This window comes from Rhea pennata, chromosome Z (assembly GCF_028389875.1).
Source record: "Rhea pennata isolate bPtePen1 chromosome Z, bPtePen1.pri, whole genome shotgun sequence".
NCBI classification, from domain to species: domain Eukaryota; kingdom Metazoa; phylum Chordata; class Aves; order Rheiformes; family Rheidae; genus Rhea; species Rhea pennata.
The window spans coordinates 17,696,641-17,718,759 of NC_084702.1; the positions used below are offsets into that span (position 1 = coordinate 17,696,641).

Below are 22,119 nucleotides of genomic sequence, written 5' to 3' on the forward strand. Positions count from 1 at the left end.
TGTAAGGAGTGGGACCCCACAGTAAAAAAAAAAAAAAGAATCCTCAACACCTGATATATTTTCTTTACTGCAGTCTCATAATTTGAATTTATTTTGTGCATTTTTAAATGCTTGAGTATTTCTAAATTACGCATCATAATAATACATGAAAAACTGTCTTCTGGAAGCAGAAAGCCAGGAATGAATGGTGCTTTTAGTTTAATATTTTATAACCTTCTCCATTACTCTTTTTATCTGATTTGTGTCTCCATCAGGTCTTATTTGTATAGATTTCTTATGACAGAAGTAAAGGCATTACTTTTTAATCAGTGGGATATATTTTTGTGAATGCTAGAGTATAATACCTTAAGCTTGACTGATACCAATTTAGATTGTGCCATCAGAGTCCCAACAGCAAGTTATTCTAGCACAGGTGATGGTATATTGGTAGAACTGCAATCATTTCTCAGAGAGAATTTGCTAAAATGATGCAGTTTACAATTTGCACCTTATAATTGAAACAAAATAAAATAAATATAGATGGCCTCTTGCCCAAATAGCTCTGGTGCTACTAGTAAATAACAGACGGAAAATGTGTCTCCTATTTTCTATGTGTGACATTCTCTTCACACTACTGATGAACAAATTTTACCTCCTCATTCGTTCAATATGCCTATAATTTTCTGGTAATAGAATATGAAGGTTATAATTATGGTTCTGCAAATGCAAACAAGTGCAGAAGCAGTTATACATCTGGTTTATATGCCATTGTTTGGATTTGTCTTGTAGTATGGGAGAAGCTTTACTTTTAATACTCCAAAATAGTCAGAAGAAAAGAGTATTTCACTTTTAGCACATCTCTAACGACCAGTTTTTGAAGTGACAGACAGGCACAAACAGAGGTTCACTGGTTATTAATCAATTAGATTGCCTGAGACAGTAGGTACTAATAGAAAACTTCAGGAGACATTAACATCTGCAAGTAACAGACCATCTACTATGTTGCAGTATGATTACGACCCTAAAGAACATTCTTATAAATATCAGTTTGGAATTTGGATTGGCTCAGGTTACCTCCAGACTGACTTTATTTTTTAACTGTTAAGCAGAGAATTTCTCTTTCCAAAAGCTGAAGCCTTTGGCATGCAACTTCAGATGTTTTGGACTGTACACTCATAAGATAGTAAAAAAAAAGTACATGATAATAACTAGTAGGATTTAAATACTTCTCAACAGGTGATAGAATTACAGTCATTAGTTTTAGTCTCAATTTGATAAAATTATCTCAAAAAAAAAAAAAGACAGAGTTCTGCATATTTATAGCATTCTGTAATTATGCTTTATAAAGCATAATTTGCTTTGGAAAACATGTTTTCCAAAAATGTTTTGGAGAAAAAAAAAATCTAAATATTAAAACAAAGATACCATGCTTTTGTTTCAGTATCATGGCCCCTACATACCCATTTACATTGTAAAAAGCTGCTACGTACTGCTATGTATAAATTAAGGCATTATATACAGCTTGCATCCAGTAAATTGTAAGGCATAGGAAAGTCCTTATGAATCACGGACAGTGAAAGAGTAAACCCAGTTTGATCTGATTGCAAGATTAGTAGAAAATGCTGATGTTTCTTTAATCTCACAATTCAGAGCTTCAAATTCATATAAATATGTTGTCAAATTGAGGCCAACTGTCAAAAGTAAAAACTCAAATTACTTAAGTGGAGATGAAAGTCATGTTTAACATCAAGCTGAATATAACCCCCAATGTATTACTATTACAGTTCTAAAAATAAGACTTAAAAAGTCAAATGTGCTCATATTTATATGCAAGCACATTTTATTCACAAACATATTTAAAGGAGAAAAAATATTTAAATGCAGAAATGTTAACAACATATCATCAGCAGAAAAATGAACTCATGTGCCTATAATGTTGGAAACATTCCTTTCACTCCGAAATCTAACAAAATATCTGCAATATTATGGAAACCATTAATACATATAGTAATTTCCACAAAATGATAGTTACTATTGTAGTACAAATTATGCAGTGTGGAGCAACACCAAAAAATGAACAATATATCAAAAAGCTGCACCCACTGTAAAAGAACTAAAAGGTAAACTTACCTTTTATAAAGAAGAATAGCTATAACAATACAGATGATAAAGACCACTGCAAGAACTGGTCCTACAACCCAAATCAAGCCTTCTTCCTCATCTGTAATTGGCTGGGGATCGAGATCCATTGACACAACAGGATCAGAATAGGGGCTGGTTGCATACATTGTCTATACAAAAAAAAAAAAATATATATATATATATATATATCACTTAACGATACAGGAATGTATTTAAAATAATGAATATTCTACACCTAAAATAAATCCTCTTTTTTGACTTTGGACTAGGACAGAACCTGAGTGTATGTTCAGAAATAGGACTAAGACAGGAAAGGATGAGGCACTGACACTAACTGGTAGTGAGCTAACCTATGACGATATATATATATTTTTTAATAATGAAACATTTTAAAAGTCTATGATCAGTGTTTATAAACTGGGGAATCTCCACGTCCATTCCCTGAAACACCTAAGTTGACTGAGATATTTCTCAGCTTCAATGTTCTTACAAAGATGGGAGAAACATGGCTACATAAGATCAGCTTTGTATTCAGCCTCTTCCTTTTGGAGCAGATAGATTGAAATACTACAGAGGGATGACAGCAGGACCATTTACTATCTGTTCTCTAATAAATAAAACCTTGTTTTTAATTTATATCCTACATGCATTAATGACGTGTTTTCTTAAGGTGCAGCTTCACAGAAAAAAATGTATTTTGAACAATAAGAAGAAATAGCTCTTGCAGGTTACAATTATGTCAGATTTGCAGCCCCCTCAATCTTTCTTTTTTTAAAAAAAAAAAAACAAAAAACAAACAAACAAACAAACAAAAAAAACTATTCAGAGCAGATATACTAGAACACTCGAAGTAGAAGCTCACTTTTATGAACTCTTGCTCTCTGTGGCAGTTTCACACCAGCCATCATATAAATCTTTTAGATGTCAGGCTAAATCAGATGTTCCCCATGTGGTAAATTTACCAGGACCTTCAAAGAGCTGTAGCAACAGTAGGTTCTTGGATATATTTCGTTGTATCAGGCTTTTAAGCTGTGACTTTCCAACCCTATTTATTCCTGCTTTTCCATCCTGATTTCTCTTTTAAAAAGTAATCATCCCAGAATTATCTGAAGGAATAATGCCTTAACTAATATTTAATATTAAAAAAGAAACAGTTCTTTGAATTGAAAAGATAAATCTCAGTACAAGTATTTCTCATATAGATATTTGGACCTCTAACTTTATAGCCAATATCTGCCTATTACCTCTGTATTGAAAATTCACGATGCAGCATCTCCAGAATTCGTTCTCTTTGCAGTCATTGTCAAAAAGTGAAAAGGAAACTTCTGATCTATATTAGATCATGCTGGAAGCAGTCATTGTATTTCAAAATGAAGTCATGTATATAAAATAATACTGACTAGAACTAACTCCTCCATACATTTAAGTAAGCAAATTCTTTTGAGATCAAAAAGGAAATAGTAGGACTGCAGACCCTCCACACTGGAAAGATTTGATTAGAATTCAGATAATTGGTGCAATAATTTCAAGTGGCTGATCCTAGCAAATTTAGTTGTCAGGTTTAGGAACCAATTAGAAAGATACCATGTAACACATGGCATGTTATAATGTTAGTGTGTATTGTAACTTCTTCCTTCCTTCAGTTCTATTTCTGTCTTTGTCTAATTACATTTCTTTTTCTACAATATCACACACAGCTAGATTAACTCACGCATAAAGGGACAAAAGAACAAAATGAATTACATAAAGAGGAATGACAGCTCATTACTTAGCTCACCTCAGGAATTCTCTGTATTATTGAATTATTTTCTAACTTTCTAAGAAATAATTGATAAAGTTGGGAGGAAATTACTATAATCAAAGAAGCTAGCTGTGCATATCTCTGATTCTACAGATCTTTCCAAGAATTCTTGGTAACCGGCACTGCTATTCAGTGGTAGTCTGAAGGCAAATGAGGAATTCCCTTGTTAAAGATGCTGCTGTGAAGTTCCTGCCTCAGTAACTGTGTCAATGATCTCAAATAGCAGAAACTAACTAGCAAAAGATCAGAACAGATCTAATCTAGGGTGATCCTTAGCATTCTGTTATACACGTAAGTAACAAGTTAAGATGCATACAAAAAAGGTAACTTCAAGGAATTAACTGGAAAAAGGTGAGGAATTATTGACTTTTGAGAGGCTCTGACATATTCTGTAGGGACCTGGCTTTTAGGAAGTGGAAGAAGCATTGAAAAAAAATGTTTTGATAATTAGGGAAAGGTAAATTTGTTATTAAATAACCCAGTAATTAGCTTACAGATTCTGAATGCTCCATTACAGCCAACACAAAGAAGACATATTCTTGACCACTCTGGAGTTGCTTATTCTCAAAGCCACCATAATGCTTTTTATCCCCCAATGTAAACTCCGTAGGAAGAACTTCAAAGTGAGCTGCAATATATGGCTTTAATTCAACTTCCCTCCCAAGACGAATGCTTCTGCGTTTCCTTGATATTTCCTTAAGCAGCTTTAGAAGGAGGTGAGAGGAAAGAGAGAGAAAAAGCAAAACCAGAAAGATTAATGCAACTTATTGACAATGTAATGAGAAAATTTAATTCATGGCCAGGAACTACAAAAATACAATTTCATGGGGCACGTCAGTGTCACTATATCAGTTCTTGCAAAATCTTCCAATTTCTTGCCATTCTTGTTAAGATAAGATACCAGGGTGCAACTGTACTGATCAAACTACACACATAAGTCAATTAGATCAATTTTCAGTGCCTGATACTGTTTTCTTTGCAAATAAAAAATAAAGGCTGATAAAGTAATGCATTTTTTTCTATGTAAAATAAAGTGAATCACTGCATAGTATTTTATCCCTTCTGTGCATATGCCAGACACTTTCATATCTATGGTTTAATACAACAAAACCCAGTAACTGAAATGATATATTTAAATGAGTAGATACAAAGCAAAATTTGAAAAAAAATCCCAATTTGTGAATTTTAATGTTTACTTTTTTCCTGAGATTTCTCAAATACACACTCCTCTGTATTAACTAGCTAAGAGAAAATTATAAACAAATCTATATTGACCACTGCTTTTTAAGAATAACATTTGAATAAGTTTGTATTTCCCTAACAGTTCTCATGAAGATTATCAAGCCCTTTGTGAATGTTAAATTCCTCAAAATCTTGAAGAAACCAAACTTTGCTTTTAAATCTATTTCACAAAGAGTAAATAGAAGCACAGAAAAGTTATGGGAAGGACTGGTGAGCATATCTCCAAACATGAAATTCACTATCATTTTATTTGCTCAAAAGCACCAAAATCAGGTGCTTTATGATTTGTTTAACATTATACAACAGTGCAGTGATGGGAATGAACAAGAGGACCCCAGGAATTGTACTATTTTTTTCCTGCTGTGAGACTAGAAAACATTGTCTACTACCACACCATACATAACCCACATAAACATTCCAGATTTAAACTGCATAACCTGACTCTCACAATGTAAGTTTTCCTTATCTCGTTAAATATTTTATGGATGAACAAAACTAAAATTTGTATCAGAGCATTTGCAACAAGATTAAATACTAGCTAAAACTTGTAAAACATATATTAAGTAATGAAGGAAATAAAGCTTTGCTGGTATAATCCATCGATTAATTACTTATTAAAGCAGGCAAATGCTTATTCAATGCCTTTTATCACTTTCGATATACTGGCATTTAAAAAATATTAATTTGATTTGTTTACAAGGAGCCGAACTTTTCCTGGGTGATAAGTGATGACTTCTAAGGCTGCTCTACTATTTCCTCGTTTTTCACTTATGAAACTTATTCAATGTCCTGTTTTTAAGGCCAAAGAAATGGACTCATACTACAACCATAAATTTTTCCAAGGTCACAGAGTTGTTTTGGGCTTTTCAGTACACAAACAGTGCTAATACAATATATAAACACACACTTATTTTTATGAGTAGGAGGCAAGTCTCCAGAGTCAGACATCAATAAAAAAAGAAATTAAAATTCAATTTCTACTATATATTTTCATTTTAACAAATATGCTTAATCAGGGAAGCTTCAACCACTTCTCCCGTGTTACACTCCAGCTTAGCTAGCATATCTTCTTGCCTTCCTCATGTAGGATCTAGTCACAGTTAACAATTTCCAAACACATCACACAATCTACTAGTCACTGTGCTACTGACACAGAAGCTTTTAACACTGATCACTTTAACAGCCTTTCTCATCACAACACATATCTCAGACCTGGGCTAAATGTAGACATTGAACCAAGTTGCACCATTTGGACCCAAACTTCCCCAGCAGCGGAGGGCACGTGGAACCTGTCCTGTCACAGATGCCCGCAGTCAGCTGCTTTCCAGCTGTAATACCATGCCCTAGGCTGTTCTCCGCCACAGAGATTTTATGCTTATTTAACTCCATCAGCTTCTATGTTCCAATACAAAAGCTGGTGGGCTGGAATAGATCCCCTGAGTGAAAATAAAACTTTCCAAAACTTGAGAAGACTCAGAATCATTAATTGCTATTCATCATTAAAGACCTCTATCACAATCAGCAGTCCATATTTCTCCTTTGCTCTTCTTGAACATTTTAATGAGCAGCTAGAGTAACTTGGCATGATATAAAAATGAGGACAGTAGAGAATACTGTATTATTCTTTTTTACAGATGCTTCAAGGAAGGCTGTTTTCATATCTGGTAGCAGCTTTCTATGTCACCAGTAGAGTTATTAACTATGCAACATGAGGCAGTGGCAAATCAAAGTCTAATTGAGGTTGCCACAGCCTTTAAAAGAGCCTCTGAGGGAAGAGGAGTTTGGGAATTTTTTTTTGACAAGGTGACACCTGTTAGTGGAGCAGCAGACAGTCAAGCACACAGTTTGAAGTAGTAACAAAAAAGTATATATTAACAGACGGAAGTGCTGAATTCCTCTACTATAGGGGGAAGTGGTTAGAAACTGTCCTTTTGGCTGTCAATGCTAAAAGTCAACTACTCCGAGTCAAGCAAACTGTGTATAACAGGAAACTTTTTCAAGGGTGGTTGCTGGTCAGATAGTGCCAACTAAACTTAAGCATATTTTTCTGTGGGTTGATGAAAATTTGATCTGTGACACTGATTACACATGACTGAAGAGACCTCAACTGAACCTCTGGCTTCATTCATATTTCACATATAGATGAGGTTGTTGCCAAATATCATTATCTTCACATATATCATAAACCCCAGCAATACCTTATTCGAGGACTTAAATTTTTAAATTTTAAGACTTTACACTCAGTCTTTTACTCAGGTTCTGTTGATTATAAATATAAAGGAATATTCTTCTTAATACTTACTGCAAATCATGTTTTTTTTTTTTTCAGTTACTCATGACATATTTGAAGTCATTAGACCTCATAATGAAAATAAAGTCAAATTTTGAGTTAATATTAAAGGATTATACTTCTAATAGCAAGTCCATTATTGCTCTTTTAAGATTCTGCATCTCGCAGCTTCTTTCAGAACAAAAGATTCAAGGGACCACGAAGAGTCAGTAGCCACAACAAGGCTAGACAGTCCTTTTGACTAGTCATTTGTGGCCTTACTGCTCCAGAGATCTGTTTTCTAAGCGAAGCATTTGGGATAGCATTTGAAAATTGATCCCCCAACCCCATGTGTGTCGTCTACTAGCTAGACATCTGAGGCTGTACTAAAAGAAGATATGCACAAGTTTCTTTAGTTCACCATTGGGAACTATTTGTTTAGGCAGCAGTGTGGTTATTTTTTGTAGTTCTTTTCCGAATTTGTTTATTGTTCAACTTCTTTCAAATGTTTGACAGGGAGAGTACATCTAATAACAATATGTAGTTCTTATTTTCTAAGGTAGGAAGAAAAACAATCTTTTAAGTATGAGAAACTGGGTGAGTGACAATGAAGTACAGTCACTGCCTGCTTCTGATTTCCCTCCCCCATAGTTACTACATGTATTGATGGCAATTGTAAAAGATATATCAAGGGCTTAGTTCCTTATCAGAAATAATTTTCATTTTCCAGTCAATGCATATCTTATTTCTTCCACCATTAATTCTACAATGTGGTCTCAATTATATCAGTAAAAGTGGGAAACAACCTATCCTGACCCAAATATTTCTGAATTAATAAGTGTTCTTTATCAAACTATTATACAGATTAATGCACCACAACTTGCAGGATGATTAAAATGACCCTTTGTTATGGGGAATCAGCAGCACAGACCCGTAAAATTTAATTGCAAAAAAGTTCAATGTCATCTGGCACCTATTCTTTAATCTGTTAAAGCTGCTGAATTTGCCTGTAGTTTCTGGAGGTTAAAAGTGGGTGGTGATAGTAAATCAGTTTTCCATTACTGTATGGATCTTGTCAGGAGAATTTTACTGTATAACCACAGTCGATGTTGCCTATGACTACGATCTTGTGCTGCAGCATGGTGTTTACAATCCAACTCTTTTAAAGTGAAGAAGTTGATAGATCAAAGCAAGTAGTCACTTTATTTGAATCAATGTGACGACCACTGAAAAGAAGGTGGTCAAAAGTTAATATAGGCCTTCATCCGTTAGCCAGCAGTAACAAAATTGTGCTCTCCTTTGTGCAGCTCTGTGTTTACATCTAATTAAAGATTCTCTCTGGTCAACAGATTTTCCTTTTTGCCTTTTCTGATCCGTAAAGAAACTATAGATTGCCGCATTTATAAGGCAGGGTTACTGAAGGAGCTTTGTTTTGAAGACTTTCTATAGCAGTCTTGGTTTGGGGAAGATCTTCATTTTCCTCAAATTTCAGTGAAAATATCAAACATAATATCCATTTTATAAATGGGGGAAAGGAAAAAAGGCAGGTGATTGCTTGCATAATGATTATCACTTCCCAGTGATCCTTTTAGTGGCAGTGGCATTTCTATAAGAGATTCCTGAATTGGAAAAACAGACATGATCTAATACAAAGATCATTAAATTAGGAGTAAATAAATAGTCCTTGATCTCTGGTTTTTGATTTGAATTATACAGACATATGCACAAAATAGCACGGCATTTGAACGAGCTCTATAACCCTAGCACAATAATTATAATTATTATTATATATATATTTATTTATACTTTATATTATTTGTAACAAAGGCAAGTCCTGTTCTTGTACAGGATGTTCACAAAGGACTCAGAGTTACAAAGATAAATATTAATATTACCCCAGATTTACAAGTGGAAAGAAGAAAGACAAATTAGACTGAGCTATATGAGCTATATCATCCCTAAAAAAAAAAAAAAAGTAAATGCTAACATTAGACTTCCTAGAATTATTATCATATATTATCATATCAATAACACAATAAATCAACTTCTATTATTACTGGGTTGGCCCCTGAAATGGAGACACTTCACTCTATGGAAAATGTTCTTAATAGTATCAAATTACAGAATCACAGAATGGTTGAGGTTGGAAGGGAGCTCTGGAGATCATCTAGTCCAACCTCCCTGCTCAAGCCGTGTCACCTGCAGCAGGTTGCCCAGGATCCTGTCCAGACAACTTCTGAATATCTCCAAGGATGGAGATTCCACAGCCTGTTCCAGAGCTTAGTCACCCTCATAGTAAAGAAGCTTTTCCTCATGTTTCAGTTGGACTCCTGTGTTTCTGTTTGTGATGTTGCTTCTTGTCCTATCGCTGGGCACTGAAAAGACTCTGGCCCCATCTTCCTTACATCCTGCCTTCATAGATTTAAACAAATTGATAAGATCCCCCCTTAGTCTTCTCTTCTCCAAACTGAACAGTCCCAGCTCTCTCAGCCTTTCATAGAATTGGTAAGGTTGGAAGGGACCTCTGGAGATCATCTAGTCCAACACTCAAGCAAGTGGCCCACATACGGATTGAACCCACGACCTTGGCGTCATTAGCACCACGCTCTAATAGGAGAGATGCTCCAGTTCATTCATTATCTTAGCAGCCATTTCCTGGACTTGCTCCGGTACCTCTCTCTTGTATTGGGGAGCCCAAAACTGGACCCAGTACTCCAGGTGTGGCCTCATCAGGCCTGAGCGGAGGGGGAGGATCATCTCCCTTGACCTGCTGGCAACGCTCTACCTAATGCACACCAGATCACTGGCCTTCTTGGCTACAAGAGCACATTGCTGGCTCATGGTCAACTTGTCGTATACCAGGACCCTCAGGTCCTTTTCTGCAGAGTTGTTTTACAGCAGGTCAGCTCCCAAAACATTGATGCAAGGTTGGTCTTTTCTACTGCATTCCCTTATTTCTGAACACAAATTGTCAGTGGAATGGAGAATAGTATAAAAGTTTTCTAATCAGCCACATTATATCAGTATGTGAGAATCAGGTAAAGATAGCATGAGGAAGGTCAAATGTTAAATTGCAGTGCAAATTGCAATTTAGCATTTGTTTCAGGCTTAGCAAACACCCCCCTAACGAATCAGACCTTTATTAGAGTTCATATCATTGGTGATTAAGCTTTTGCTGACAACTCATTTCACCTTCTGCACTTTTGCATTATGTTTTACAATAGGCAAAGAATAAAATATTAATGCCAACAAAGATCAGGCATTTTGTGTGCTTTATTGCAACTTAATGTCTTTAATGTATTCTAATTTAAGTAATTTGAACTTTCAGTCCCCCACAGGCTAATTCAAATATAAATATAAAATATCCTGACAACCAAAAATTCTGAAAGTGGCGAGTTAATCACATACCACTAATATGACTGTTCCTTTAATAAAGGAGAAGAAAAAAAACCAAAAAATGTACTATACCTCATCTAGTTCCATTTCATCTGGGCTTTCCCAGGGTTTGATAAACTTTCCGCGAGACCTCTTCAAAGGCACAATAACAATGTAATAACCTCTGTAAAGGAAACAGTAGGACAAGAGTAAAGTTAAACGAAAGAACAGGTAAATTGATGGAACATGTACAGTTTACAAGAACTTTTTTAACAGATGCAACTTAGGATATGTTAAAGACAAACATTTTGCATTGTATGCCACTGCAGTCTTCCAAATACAGACTCAAAGGTTCACAGTCTTTTGAAAATAAATGAATACATCCCAGTGCAGAATGTTTGACAAGCAAATGGCACTAATTACCTGCTTTTTCATGTAAACATATAAATATGCATAGGAAACTTTAATTACAATGTTCTAAAATGCCTGCATGGTGGACTACAGTTTATTATCTCATTTGAAATACAGAAGTCATGGGGTACTTGTGCCCTGCCATCATCTAACTGGAAAAACACACTAAAAATACCTGAAATACATTACAGTGTTTTTAATGATTAATCATCACCCCATCTTCCTCCATTTTCATGTATAATTAGAATAGTAGGATAACAATGTATTTGTTGATGCTTCTACTATTACAAACAGATAATAAAGAAGACATATCGTAATGTTCACCCATATATCCTCTGTTATCAATCCCCAGCCAAGCCTGTTCTTTATCTACATAAGAATTCTGCTCACGGTAATAGGTGAGGGCTTGCTTTATGCACAGTTAGGACCTGCAAATTACATATATCCTCATTCCCCCTCTCCATGTATTTTTTTGTAAATATCTTCTTATACCTCCCATGGAGACTAGTAAATTACACTTCTCAGTATAATAGAGATACGGTTCCTTATGGCTTAAGATATGAGTATTTTCTTCATTTCCTTCACAGACCCTGGATATATGTCAAGTAGAACCATAATTTCACATTAGTGTGAGGAAAGAAGTAGCAGAATGACAACAGCAGGGCATCCAGTATGGTATTATATACATCATCTTGATAAACACACTTGTCAAAAAGTCAAGCACCCTCCATCTCAGAGAAGATGGGAATAAGCTGCCCTCTTTTGTTGCTAGTAACAACAGAGCTCATTGCAAGGGTCTCTCTGGCTCTCCATCACAGAGGATAATCCTTGTGGACCTTTTTCACCTTTTCTAGCCTGCTATTTTATACTGTTTGTTCCACCTTCTGCAGTGCAAAGCAACCACTCAGGGAACACAGCTGAAAAAAAAAAACTGAAGCAATCAACGAAAAATCGTCTTTAGAAAAGGACCTGCCTTACAATTGATCAAAAATTAGCTCCATCTTAAGCAACCCTAAAAACTTTATTTTCTTCATACCAGCATATGGCACCGGTTCATTTTAATAGCCTCTTCTGAATTAAAGCTCCTTCCTATAAAATAAATGTAACAAAAAATGTTTGGATTTTTAACTGCTGTACCTAATGTATAAGCATGTTAAATCTTGGTTTATGAAATTCAGGAAATTTCTTTTTGGAAATGCTAAGCTCCAACAAAAGATGCTGGCAACAAGACTTGTAGTTTCTCAAAAGTTCTAAGTGTCAGCGATTTCTAACTGCTGTATTCCGAATACTTAACACAAAATTTGTAGTGTATATTCTTTATAGTAACAACATGATAAATCATTTTGTATGTTATGTTCTCATTCAAAACTATTAAGGCTGGTTGCACACAGATTTTAAAGCTAAAGCATATATTTTAGAAAATCCTTTATCTTTTTTCTTAAATATTATAATTTTTGATGTTTTATTAGAAAAAAAAAGAATAGTAAAATATCCAAATACTTCCTTAGCTTCAAAGCAACCAGCTAGTCTTTCAGATATATGCTATTTTTCCCTACAGGAGAATTAAAATTAAATTCAAAACAGAATTTTTCCTTTTAAATAAAAGACACGTGACAGGGCTCTCAGTCAGTCACAGCTGCAAGCACCTGCCTAAATCTTCTCCTCTAGTGAGCTGCCCAAGAAAAAAAAATACGATTACATTAAAAATAAAAATAAACATTTTAAATTGGACTATTAATTAGAATACTAAATGTTCTTTAATAGAGAAAATCCTAAGAGTGATGAGGTCAGATGGACTAAGAATAGAAAGAACTTATAAATATTTTCCTCTATCGACTGTATTTGGAGTTCCTTGATTTGGTGGATGACTTTCTTAGTGGCAGCAAACCACAACTGGGACTTTTACACCCCAGGAAGATCCCTGCCAGCTCTATCCCCAGCCTGCCTTCTCCCAAGAGACAGGCCAAGGACTAGTCCTCCCTTTCAGCTCTGTAACACCTTCCAGAAAGCAAAATTTATCAAACTGAACAGACATAAATTAAAAATTTCTCAGAAGTTATAAGATGACAAGCTAAATACTTCAGTAGTTCAGGAGTGGATTTACTAGGCTTGGTGGTTGAAATAATATTCTATCAAAAACAGTCATCCCCTAAAGAAAGGTTACTTGATGACATATTGGAGTACTTTCAAATTAAGTATCTGTTTCCAGTCAATAAATGGGTGCTTGTTTTTGGTCTGTGCCAGCATGTCACAACTATAATACCTAGCTATTTCACACCAACTTTGGTGTGGAAAGAAAAAGGTGAGAATTCCTACAAAAAGGTGGGAATTTAGAAGTAATATGTCCATCCTTACCGAGCATTTTGTGCAAATTAGAGTACATGGTAGTAACTACACAAATTTAAATCTGATGCTTGAAATCTCTACCTGCATGTGTTATTGCTCTAACACTGCAAGTGGAGACACCAGCAGAAAAAATCTTGGGGTTAAAATTGTATTAGGAAGCTAAATGCTTGCCCTGATTTTCATAGATGCTCCCTAATCTTTACCTATAGCAACTTTGTTTTCTCTTGATTCTTGATTTCAAATGTTCTCAAAATCAGAGGAGGGAGAAGGTAGTCCAAAAGATCAGCCCTACTATAAATGCAGTAAAAAAAAGCATAATTTGGGGGAATTGTATATATAGCCATATCTATCCCCTAAAGTATTTCCAAGGGATGTTAAAATGCTCATCCCTCTTCTTTTCCTATCTGTCTTTGAACTGGCTACAAGTTAGTTGCATCACAGAAAAAATTCCGCTTCCAAAATCAATACATGCAAGAGGTCAGACAAATTAATCTTTCTTCTACTACATTAATATTTTTTCTGCTTTGTGAAATGGATTAGCTTCAATTATCAAATGGAGGACTGTACTCTAATCTGGGACCAATGCATAACTGAAATATTTTAACAAAAATATTAAAATTTCTTGTTTTCATATTTTTTGTGGTTGTTTCATACAGATTTGGAGTATAACCTTTTTTTTTTTCTTTTTTTTTCCCCAAAAAAGGCAAATAAACACCTATTCATTTAACTTGCTTAAACACATGGATTATTTCCTCCTTTACCTGGTCGTATCATGTTATGTTAGATATTATGTTAACATGACATTAACAGAAGTACATGTTAACATGAGTATCATCCTAATGAATACTGATTTTTTTCATATGTTCAGTAACTACAGCTTATACATCATTTTTTAGAACTCCCAAGAACTAAGACAAAAGCCAGTTGAGAACTGGCTCTTCTGTGTCTCCCTCACATGCCTGAGATAAATTTGTTGGGTCAACTGCACTGTATTATCTAATTTATCATTTTTTTTCCCTTTCTAAAGTCAAGAGCGTATTCATATTCTTCTATCTGTCAAGGAATATTTGACATGTAAACATCCCTTTCTCACTTCCCTCATGCATGCTTCCACTCATAACTCTGACCATCCATTAAGACTGTTGCATACACTTTCAGCACACACAGAACAGTGTTAAAGCTGAAAGTGTGAGTACAACAAAAGCAAGCAGGAAAATGAAACTGTTCACCTTTATATACAGTGCTACAAATTAAGGACAGTAATGTTCTGTCATTTTTAGTTCCAGAAAAGGCATCATCCCTTAAAATCTTCTTTGATTGTGTGTGTGCTTGTCTCATTTTGAGGTCTTCTTTGAGAGTGGGGGGTCTCAGGAAGAAAGGAGAGTCTCGTTTTGATATTGCCTGGATTACTGAATATTACAAGGACCAAAGTCTTGCACAGAATTCTGTTTTTACCTATGACTTTTAAACCATGAGAGATTCAGAGAAAGATGCATTACCTTTTACCCATAAAAACTGTTTTGAATTAGACCAAAATATTTAAGGAAAATGCAGAAATTGCTCAATTTGTGAAAGTGAAACTATCAACAGACATTCATTTTACTTAGCATATGAAGGGCTCTGGTGCAATTTCAACGCTGTATCACCATCAAACACTCAAATAACGAAAATTAGTTTTACCATCTTTAATAAATTATGAAGGCTTTTATAATATCACCCTAAATCCCATCAGTATTTACCTAAAATTTGTTAGAGTAAGCCACTGTTTCACCTTTTGTGTAATTAGCATTACTGAAATATTCTCAGCATATAAGACTTAGTAGTATGATAGAGACAATTATGAGCACACGATTGCACTCATACTGCATTGTAGCAATACATGAACAGCAACTGTAAAAATGTCAATATAACTACTTCACATTTTTTTTTCTCCGCCTACAAAGACTGTAGTTGCTATAATTTCATTGATTCTAGGAAGCGTTAGATGTGCAAAGGAGCAAGCTCTTCCTGTTCGATGTGAAGTGGAGTTGGTGAGCTTATTTCCAAAGGCCTGGCCAACCATTTCTTTTTCTGCCTCATGCCTGACCACATCATCTTAACAAATATGTATAAAAGGAGGAGCTACATAGTCGCAAAACTGGCACTCGTCCCCGCCCCCCCAGGTTTAATATGGTTTTGCTGTTGCCACTTACTGCCTTTCAAATTTTCTCACCACATACAAGGAAAGGCATTGTTTCTTTTTCCAATGCCATTTTCTGCTATTGTTTAACCAACTATCCTGAGCTTTTTCTCTCTGTAACAGTCTTGCCTCATAAATCTTTTTTGACTCATTCCATCTTCACTCTTCCTTAGCTGCATTTGTTACTGACCGCTTCTTACTCAATCTAATGATAATGGCTACATTTTTCACTTTTTCATCCTTTTAATGTCTTAAAGTCATTTCTTTCTTGACCTCACCTGCCTTAAAGTCCTCAGGCAGTAATGAAAAAGGGGAGCAGCCATCAGCAAAATCCACTAGAGAGCTGAATCCCCAACAATATTTAATGACTTGCTCATTTTCCTTCCCATTTCCTTTACATTACATGTGGGGACCTTACAGATCAACAAGAATCACTATAGGTAGAACAATAACACTTATTGATTGTACTGTGCATCACGTTTTCTTGGCAAGTCCTTATTGTTTATTCCTTCTAATCCCTGCTGGCCCTGAGCTGTCAGCTCCTTAGTCTTATTTCTACTGCTTAAGTCTCGACAACATCTTTTCACCAAAAATAACCTCTAGTAAATGCTCACATTGTTTTCAGCAAAATCTCCAATTTTCTTACTTAGGCCAGCAGACAGCATCTTAGATTTTGCTGTTTATAAAAAAAAAATCATTCAAAATTAATTCATTTGCAATAACATTAATGAAATTATTATTATCCAAAACTCCACAGAATTCTGGAGTGACTGAGAATGGGTATTTCATGGTGCTGCAGCTGGATCTTCAGATGGGTGTTTCATTCTTCTTGAGAGGGTACAATGTTCAAAACTGGCTTCTTTAGTGTTTCTTTACTCTTTGAAACCACCGATAAAAAGTAAAATTTCTCTGAGAAGCCACCACAGTATACAGAAGGACCTTCTTCCTCCACATCCCATCCTGGGTTTACTCAGTCTCACACACATAAGTAAATGACAATTTTATACTCATTAGTAGTTCAAATACTACTGGAGAGAATACAGAGCTCTCTATAATGTCATAAAGTCCCTGGTCCACCACTAGAGTGCCAGGTATGATTAGGAATATAATAACAATATCATTGATCTTTCTGGAGCTGAAAACAATGAAGCGCCATTCTCCAGGACTTTAACTCACTTTATATTCTCATTTGAAGGTACTTCTGGAAGTTCCACAGTTATCATGCCATCTAAGTTGGTCTTTCCAATGAAGACTGGCTTGGTACGCAGTACATCTGGTGCAGTCTTCGCTGTCACTCTGTGCTGAAGACCTCCAGCACTGTTCCCTCTGTTTGTCAGCACAAATGAATATGATGTCTCTGGCTTCAAATTAGTGATCAGCTTTTGAGTAGCACGTCCATCAACCTCCACCACCATTTTCCCATCATCGTAAAGGATCTAATTTAATACACAAATCCAAGGTGTCTTTAGTCACTGAGGGAAGGCAACTGACAGTGCCACACTGAATTCATGAGGCTACAAATTTAAAATGAAAGACATCGGATATTTTAGGTTGTAAAATAATACTAAATTCACTCCTACAACAATTCCTTTTGTTGTTTTTAAGGGGAAAAGAAGTACCACATCTAAACAATAAAATTCAGTTCAACTTACTCACATTCAGTATCTTCGACTGAATCCACTACTTATTATCAAGGCCTTTTTGAGGCCTTCACATGAAAAGACACTTACTTGTCCTTAGAGGTAACTTGAACTTTTCATTCACACTGCATAGTCAGAATGGTTTCGGTAGCATTTAGTTCATAAAATATTGCTCTTTGCTGGTCTTTTCATGAGATGACAAAAGTGATGGGGAAGGATGCAAAAGAAACAATAGGCTAGACTGCAAATTACATTAAGTCTCTTTATCTGGCTCCTATAGTTAGTGGCATAAAAGAGTTATAAACCACAAATGTGTAAATTTGAGGAGATGAAAAGAAAATGGTAGTCAGTTACAGCCACTACAGAGAGGAGGGGGAAAAATATATACACACATTTTTTTTTCCTTATTTAGTCTCAAATATAATAGCAAAGAACTGCAAGTGAGCAAGAAGTTCACATCATGGGTGATAACTACTATGAGATGGTTTGAAATGTTGCCACAATCAGGCAAAGCTCGTCTTGCCAATGGATTAAGTGCTCGGTCAATAATACTGATTAGTTTGCATTTTTAAATACAGCACAAGCAAAAAAAAATCCAGATATTCAGTAAGCTACTTAACCAGATGATATGTAATTCTATATTTGATGTCTTGAAACTGGAAAGCAACTTACTTTGAAAGGCAAGGCTGAATTGTAATTTTCTGGAATTTCCCAAGACAGCAAAACTGAAGTCTTCATTACTGCTTTAACATGAAAATTTTTTGCAAACACTGCTGGAAAAAAAGAAACAATGTATATAAACAGCATCTTGGAGCTTAGAACTTGACGTATTTCCACTGCTACCTGAGATTATTAGCTTTCCATTTAGGCCAAAAAACAAAACACAAATTCAATTCTCCTACCTGTTTGTTCGTATCATTTAAATATCACATTCTAACAAACCTCTCATCTAGTGCCAAATCATGTGTACATTTTCCTTACCTGAAAAAATTGTGAAGCCAGAACTTGCTTGGCAAAGGGACAACTGAATTCTAACGCATCCAAAACATATTAAGATTTACATACTTTACCTTTTGTTTTTGTTGAACCTATTTTTATGAATGGGCCAGTCAGTTTTATTTACAGCTTCAAAAATACTGATATCCAAAGACCGAAATTCCTTTAAAGGTCAACGCCATAAGCAGACAAATCCTACCTTGATCCACAGGTAGTGTCCTGAACTGGACACTTGGACTATATGGACCAGGCCCTTTGCTTGTATGGGCACGTACTTTTACATCATATGTGGTATCTGGTTTTAAGCCAGAAAGTGTCATAGTGGTATCAGCAGGAACAACGGGGAGCTCAACTGGCTGGTAAGCAACATTGATATCTCTGTACAGGATGGTGTATTTGGTGATAATGCCATTTCTCTCTGCCAAGACTGGCATCTGCCAAGTTAATTGAACTGATGTAGAAGTAGAGCTTTCCGAGTGAAGGTTTTGGGGAAATCCACTGGGTACCTCTTCAGGAACAGAGATTTCTTTAACCATCTCCTCCCCAAAGCCCACTTTATTTCTAGCCGAAAGCCTGAAGACATAAGAAGCTCCCTTGTGAATGTCTGTGGCTGTGAAGTGATCTTCCTTCTCTGAGAACTCCATGGTTGTCAACGTATCCACGTCCTTGCGACCAAACTTCAGACGATAACCCTGCAGCGGGCCATAGGTATCGACAGGAGGATGCCACTGAACAAGAGCCGTGTTCATCTGAGTGTGGCTAATCACAAGCCGAGGTTTGCCTGGAACTGCAGCACAATGTTATTTAAAATATGATAAATGCAAATGAAATTGTACCTGTAATTCTTGAACTTTGTCTTAACAGGAATATGGATGAATCTTCTCTTCCCTCACTCTTTGTTCCACAAATTACTGTCTTATGGAGGAAACTGATGTCTGACTTCTTGCACTTCTGAGTTATATAGCATTCAAAATTTGAACAGTGAAGCCATCTATTTGTTGTATGCTTCCCTTACCATAATTCCATAATTCAGAGGCATAGGACTTATGAGCAAAAGTCAAGGACTAAAAATTAAAACAGACATCTTATGAATGGATCTGTTTCACTTACAAATCCTGTCCAAAAAAGAGTATTGTCATAAGTATTCATTAACTTAATCCACGGCACATTTCCGCCATTTTGTAAATTGAAAAAATAATAATTATAATAATGATGGAGAACTTATAGGTTTCTAAATTTGTCTAGTTTAAGTCTTGTCATCAAAAGTTAAGATATGGTAGAAAGATAGTCAGGTCAACCTTGTCCTCACCAATCATGGAATTATACACCATGGAATATTATCATGTCCCTCTAAGCACATGTATCACCTCCAGCATTGTCCACAGCTTCAACTTGGAGCAGCAATACTGTTCTGAATAAAATCTTTTGACTATCTCTGCTTATCCCAGCTTTAGTTTCCAGAACGGCTGCTGGTGCATGTGAATTGTGTTTCTTCTGGGGGAGCCTAAAATGTACCCCATTCTCTAACCAGATAAACTCAAATTGTTACTTGGAATCTAAGAGTCAAAACCAACAGTAGATGTTTAAGGGTCAAATCATATGTGCAGTGAGAACTTTCAGTTAGAGGATTAAATTAAACTAGACTGAAGTCCCATCATGCACCTTGCATGGTGTACATCTGAGGGTCTCAGTATCAATTTCTTTCATCTCTGTATTCCTATTGCAATGAACTACTTGATAATGAAACATATCCATAATAGTACTTAGAAATTTGGTCTTCACCAATGCCCGATAGATCAAGAAACTAGCGTACTTTTAGGAGCAGTAGTGTCATGGTAACAGTCTTCCATGAAGACTAATTAGCTCCATGCACATTCAGAGCTTTCCCCCACAAAACCTAATTGCTGCACTGTAAGTTTAGGTTCCTATATTTAGAGACTTCAGTGAGTTTTATTACTTATATTTCTTAGGCACCCAACAAATTAGTTTCTTGTCTGAACATCAGACTACCATTTGAAAATGAATTAGGAAGATGGAGAGAGGAATGTCAAGGCTTGAGGAAAATGCTGCAGTTAATAAATTCTTTCCTCGTTATGTTTTCACAGGTCCAGACATTGCTTCTAATTATAAACAAATTTTAGTTTAGTTTTTATATAAATTTTCTAAATACTCTTCATTTTGTATGTTCCAATCTGGCGCAAATATGTTCCCAAGAATTCTTTTTCCTACAGCTCCTGGAGTGCAAAGGATATTTCTCTGACTAGTTCTGACTTTTCCCAAATGATGACTCTTTATGGAACAAGGAAAAAAAAAAAAAAAAAAAAGCAATTGTGAAGGCCTTTTGCAGGTCATATTTTTCTCTGTATTATAACTATTACTAAAGCCAATGGAGCATATGAAAGAGAGGAGTCCACAGAAATAGAATAATAACTCCTTCAGAGTTTTAGAGGAGAGACTGCTGGAAGGTGTCACTAAATTAAGTAATATGATAAATTGTTTTTATTCTTGTGGCAGTCACAGTTTGAACTATTTTTTAATCTTGGTGGTACCTACAAATAAACTAAGAAATTACTACTTGCTCATGATCAGAGCAGGGGAACTAAAAAGGCTCGTTTAGCCAATTTTTAAAAAATGATAAAAAAGTACTTATGTTGTCCAATGGTAAAAAACAATGTTCACTCTTTTTCATATGGAGTCTATGTGATTTTATGATGTGCATGAATTTTCTTTTTGTCAAGATAGCAATTGTTGATAGGGAACGAAAATATTTCTCTCTCACTTTTAAATTACTGGATGGCTTTTAGATAACATTTTCATTTTTAAGTACTAGCCTTTTAAGACAAAGGACAGAATTCTGTGAAATCCTGCACATAGTTGCATCACAGAATAGTTATATCTAGAAATTTATTTGGAAAGTAGTACCTAAATTTGCCAAGAACCAAATACAATGAATATGCTTATGAAAAATATATTCTCTGATCTTCTAATAAAGTCCATCCTCATAATTGTCTAGCAAGATCTCCCTCAAATGGTCCTTTGCAGGAGTCATTGCAGCTACCAGTTGTAATGGCATGACACTATTAGCAGAAGTTCATGCAAACTGCCTTTTCCAAATTATTTTCCAAATAATTTGTTTCCATCAGGTGATATACAGTATATCAGCAGTCTTCATGGAAATTTTCTCCTCTTAGTCACAAAAAAATCAGGTAGAAACATTGATTTTTTTATTTAAGAACTATAGCTGAGCGTGGATGAAGCTTAGTTTGAAGTCTCGATTTCAAGAGTGCTGTCCAGCACAGAGAACAAATTTCAAATAATGCATAAGCAGCTGTGTTGTAAAATTCAACTACTGAGACACAGAAGCTGAAGGTCTGATAGAATTCTTAACTAAAATTATATGATACTGGTGACAAGTAAGTCTCAATTGCTATCTGTCCTGTTAATCACATATAATTTATATTGTCCTCACCCTAATTATCAGAAATTTAAGAGATTTTAAAAACTTGAGTTAGAAATGTTCACGCAATTCTTAAAATGAGGAAGAAAAGGTGAATACAAAATGGAAAATATATTTTGAAATTAAAATATTAGCCACATTGTGACTTCACTAATATCTATAGTTGCCACAAACTAGGCTCACTTACATTTAGTGATTTTTTCCATTTAATAATATAAGTGATGATTTTATACCAGTAACCAGGCACAGCAGAACAGTAATTTATCCTTTATTTAACTGCTT

The 22,119-nt window shown here is 35.3% G+C and overlaps 1 protein-coding gene across 5 annotated transcripts in view; it reads right to left on the minus strand.

The window, feature by feature from the left end:
• Positions 1-22,119, minus strand: part of PTPRD (protein tyrosine phosphatase receptor type D) — a 354,190-nt gene that overhangs the window by 88,692 nt on the left and 243,379 nt on the right. For 3 of the 5 annotated variants that reach the window (XM_062600475.1, XM_062600473.1, XM_062600477.1), the window contains 6 exons: positions 18,580-19,167; positions 18,057-18,157; positions 16,921-17,180; positions 10,902-10,992; positions 4,417-4,626; positions 2,110-2,270 (listed from right to left, as the gene is read on the minus strand). In XM_062600475.1, coding sequence (XP_062456459.1) covers positions 2,110-2,270; positions 4,417-4,626; positions 10,902-10,992; positions 16,921-17,180; positions 18,057-18,157; positions 18,580-19,167 — 1,411 coding nt within the window. The remainder of the gene's footprint in view (positions 1-2,109; positions 2,271-4,416; positions 4,627-10,901; positions 10,993-16,920; positions 17,181-18,056; positions 18,158-18,579; positions 19,168-22,119) is intronic. The other 2 variants (XM_062600476.1, XM_062600474.1) reach the window with 1 other exon arrangement.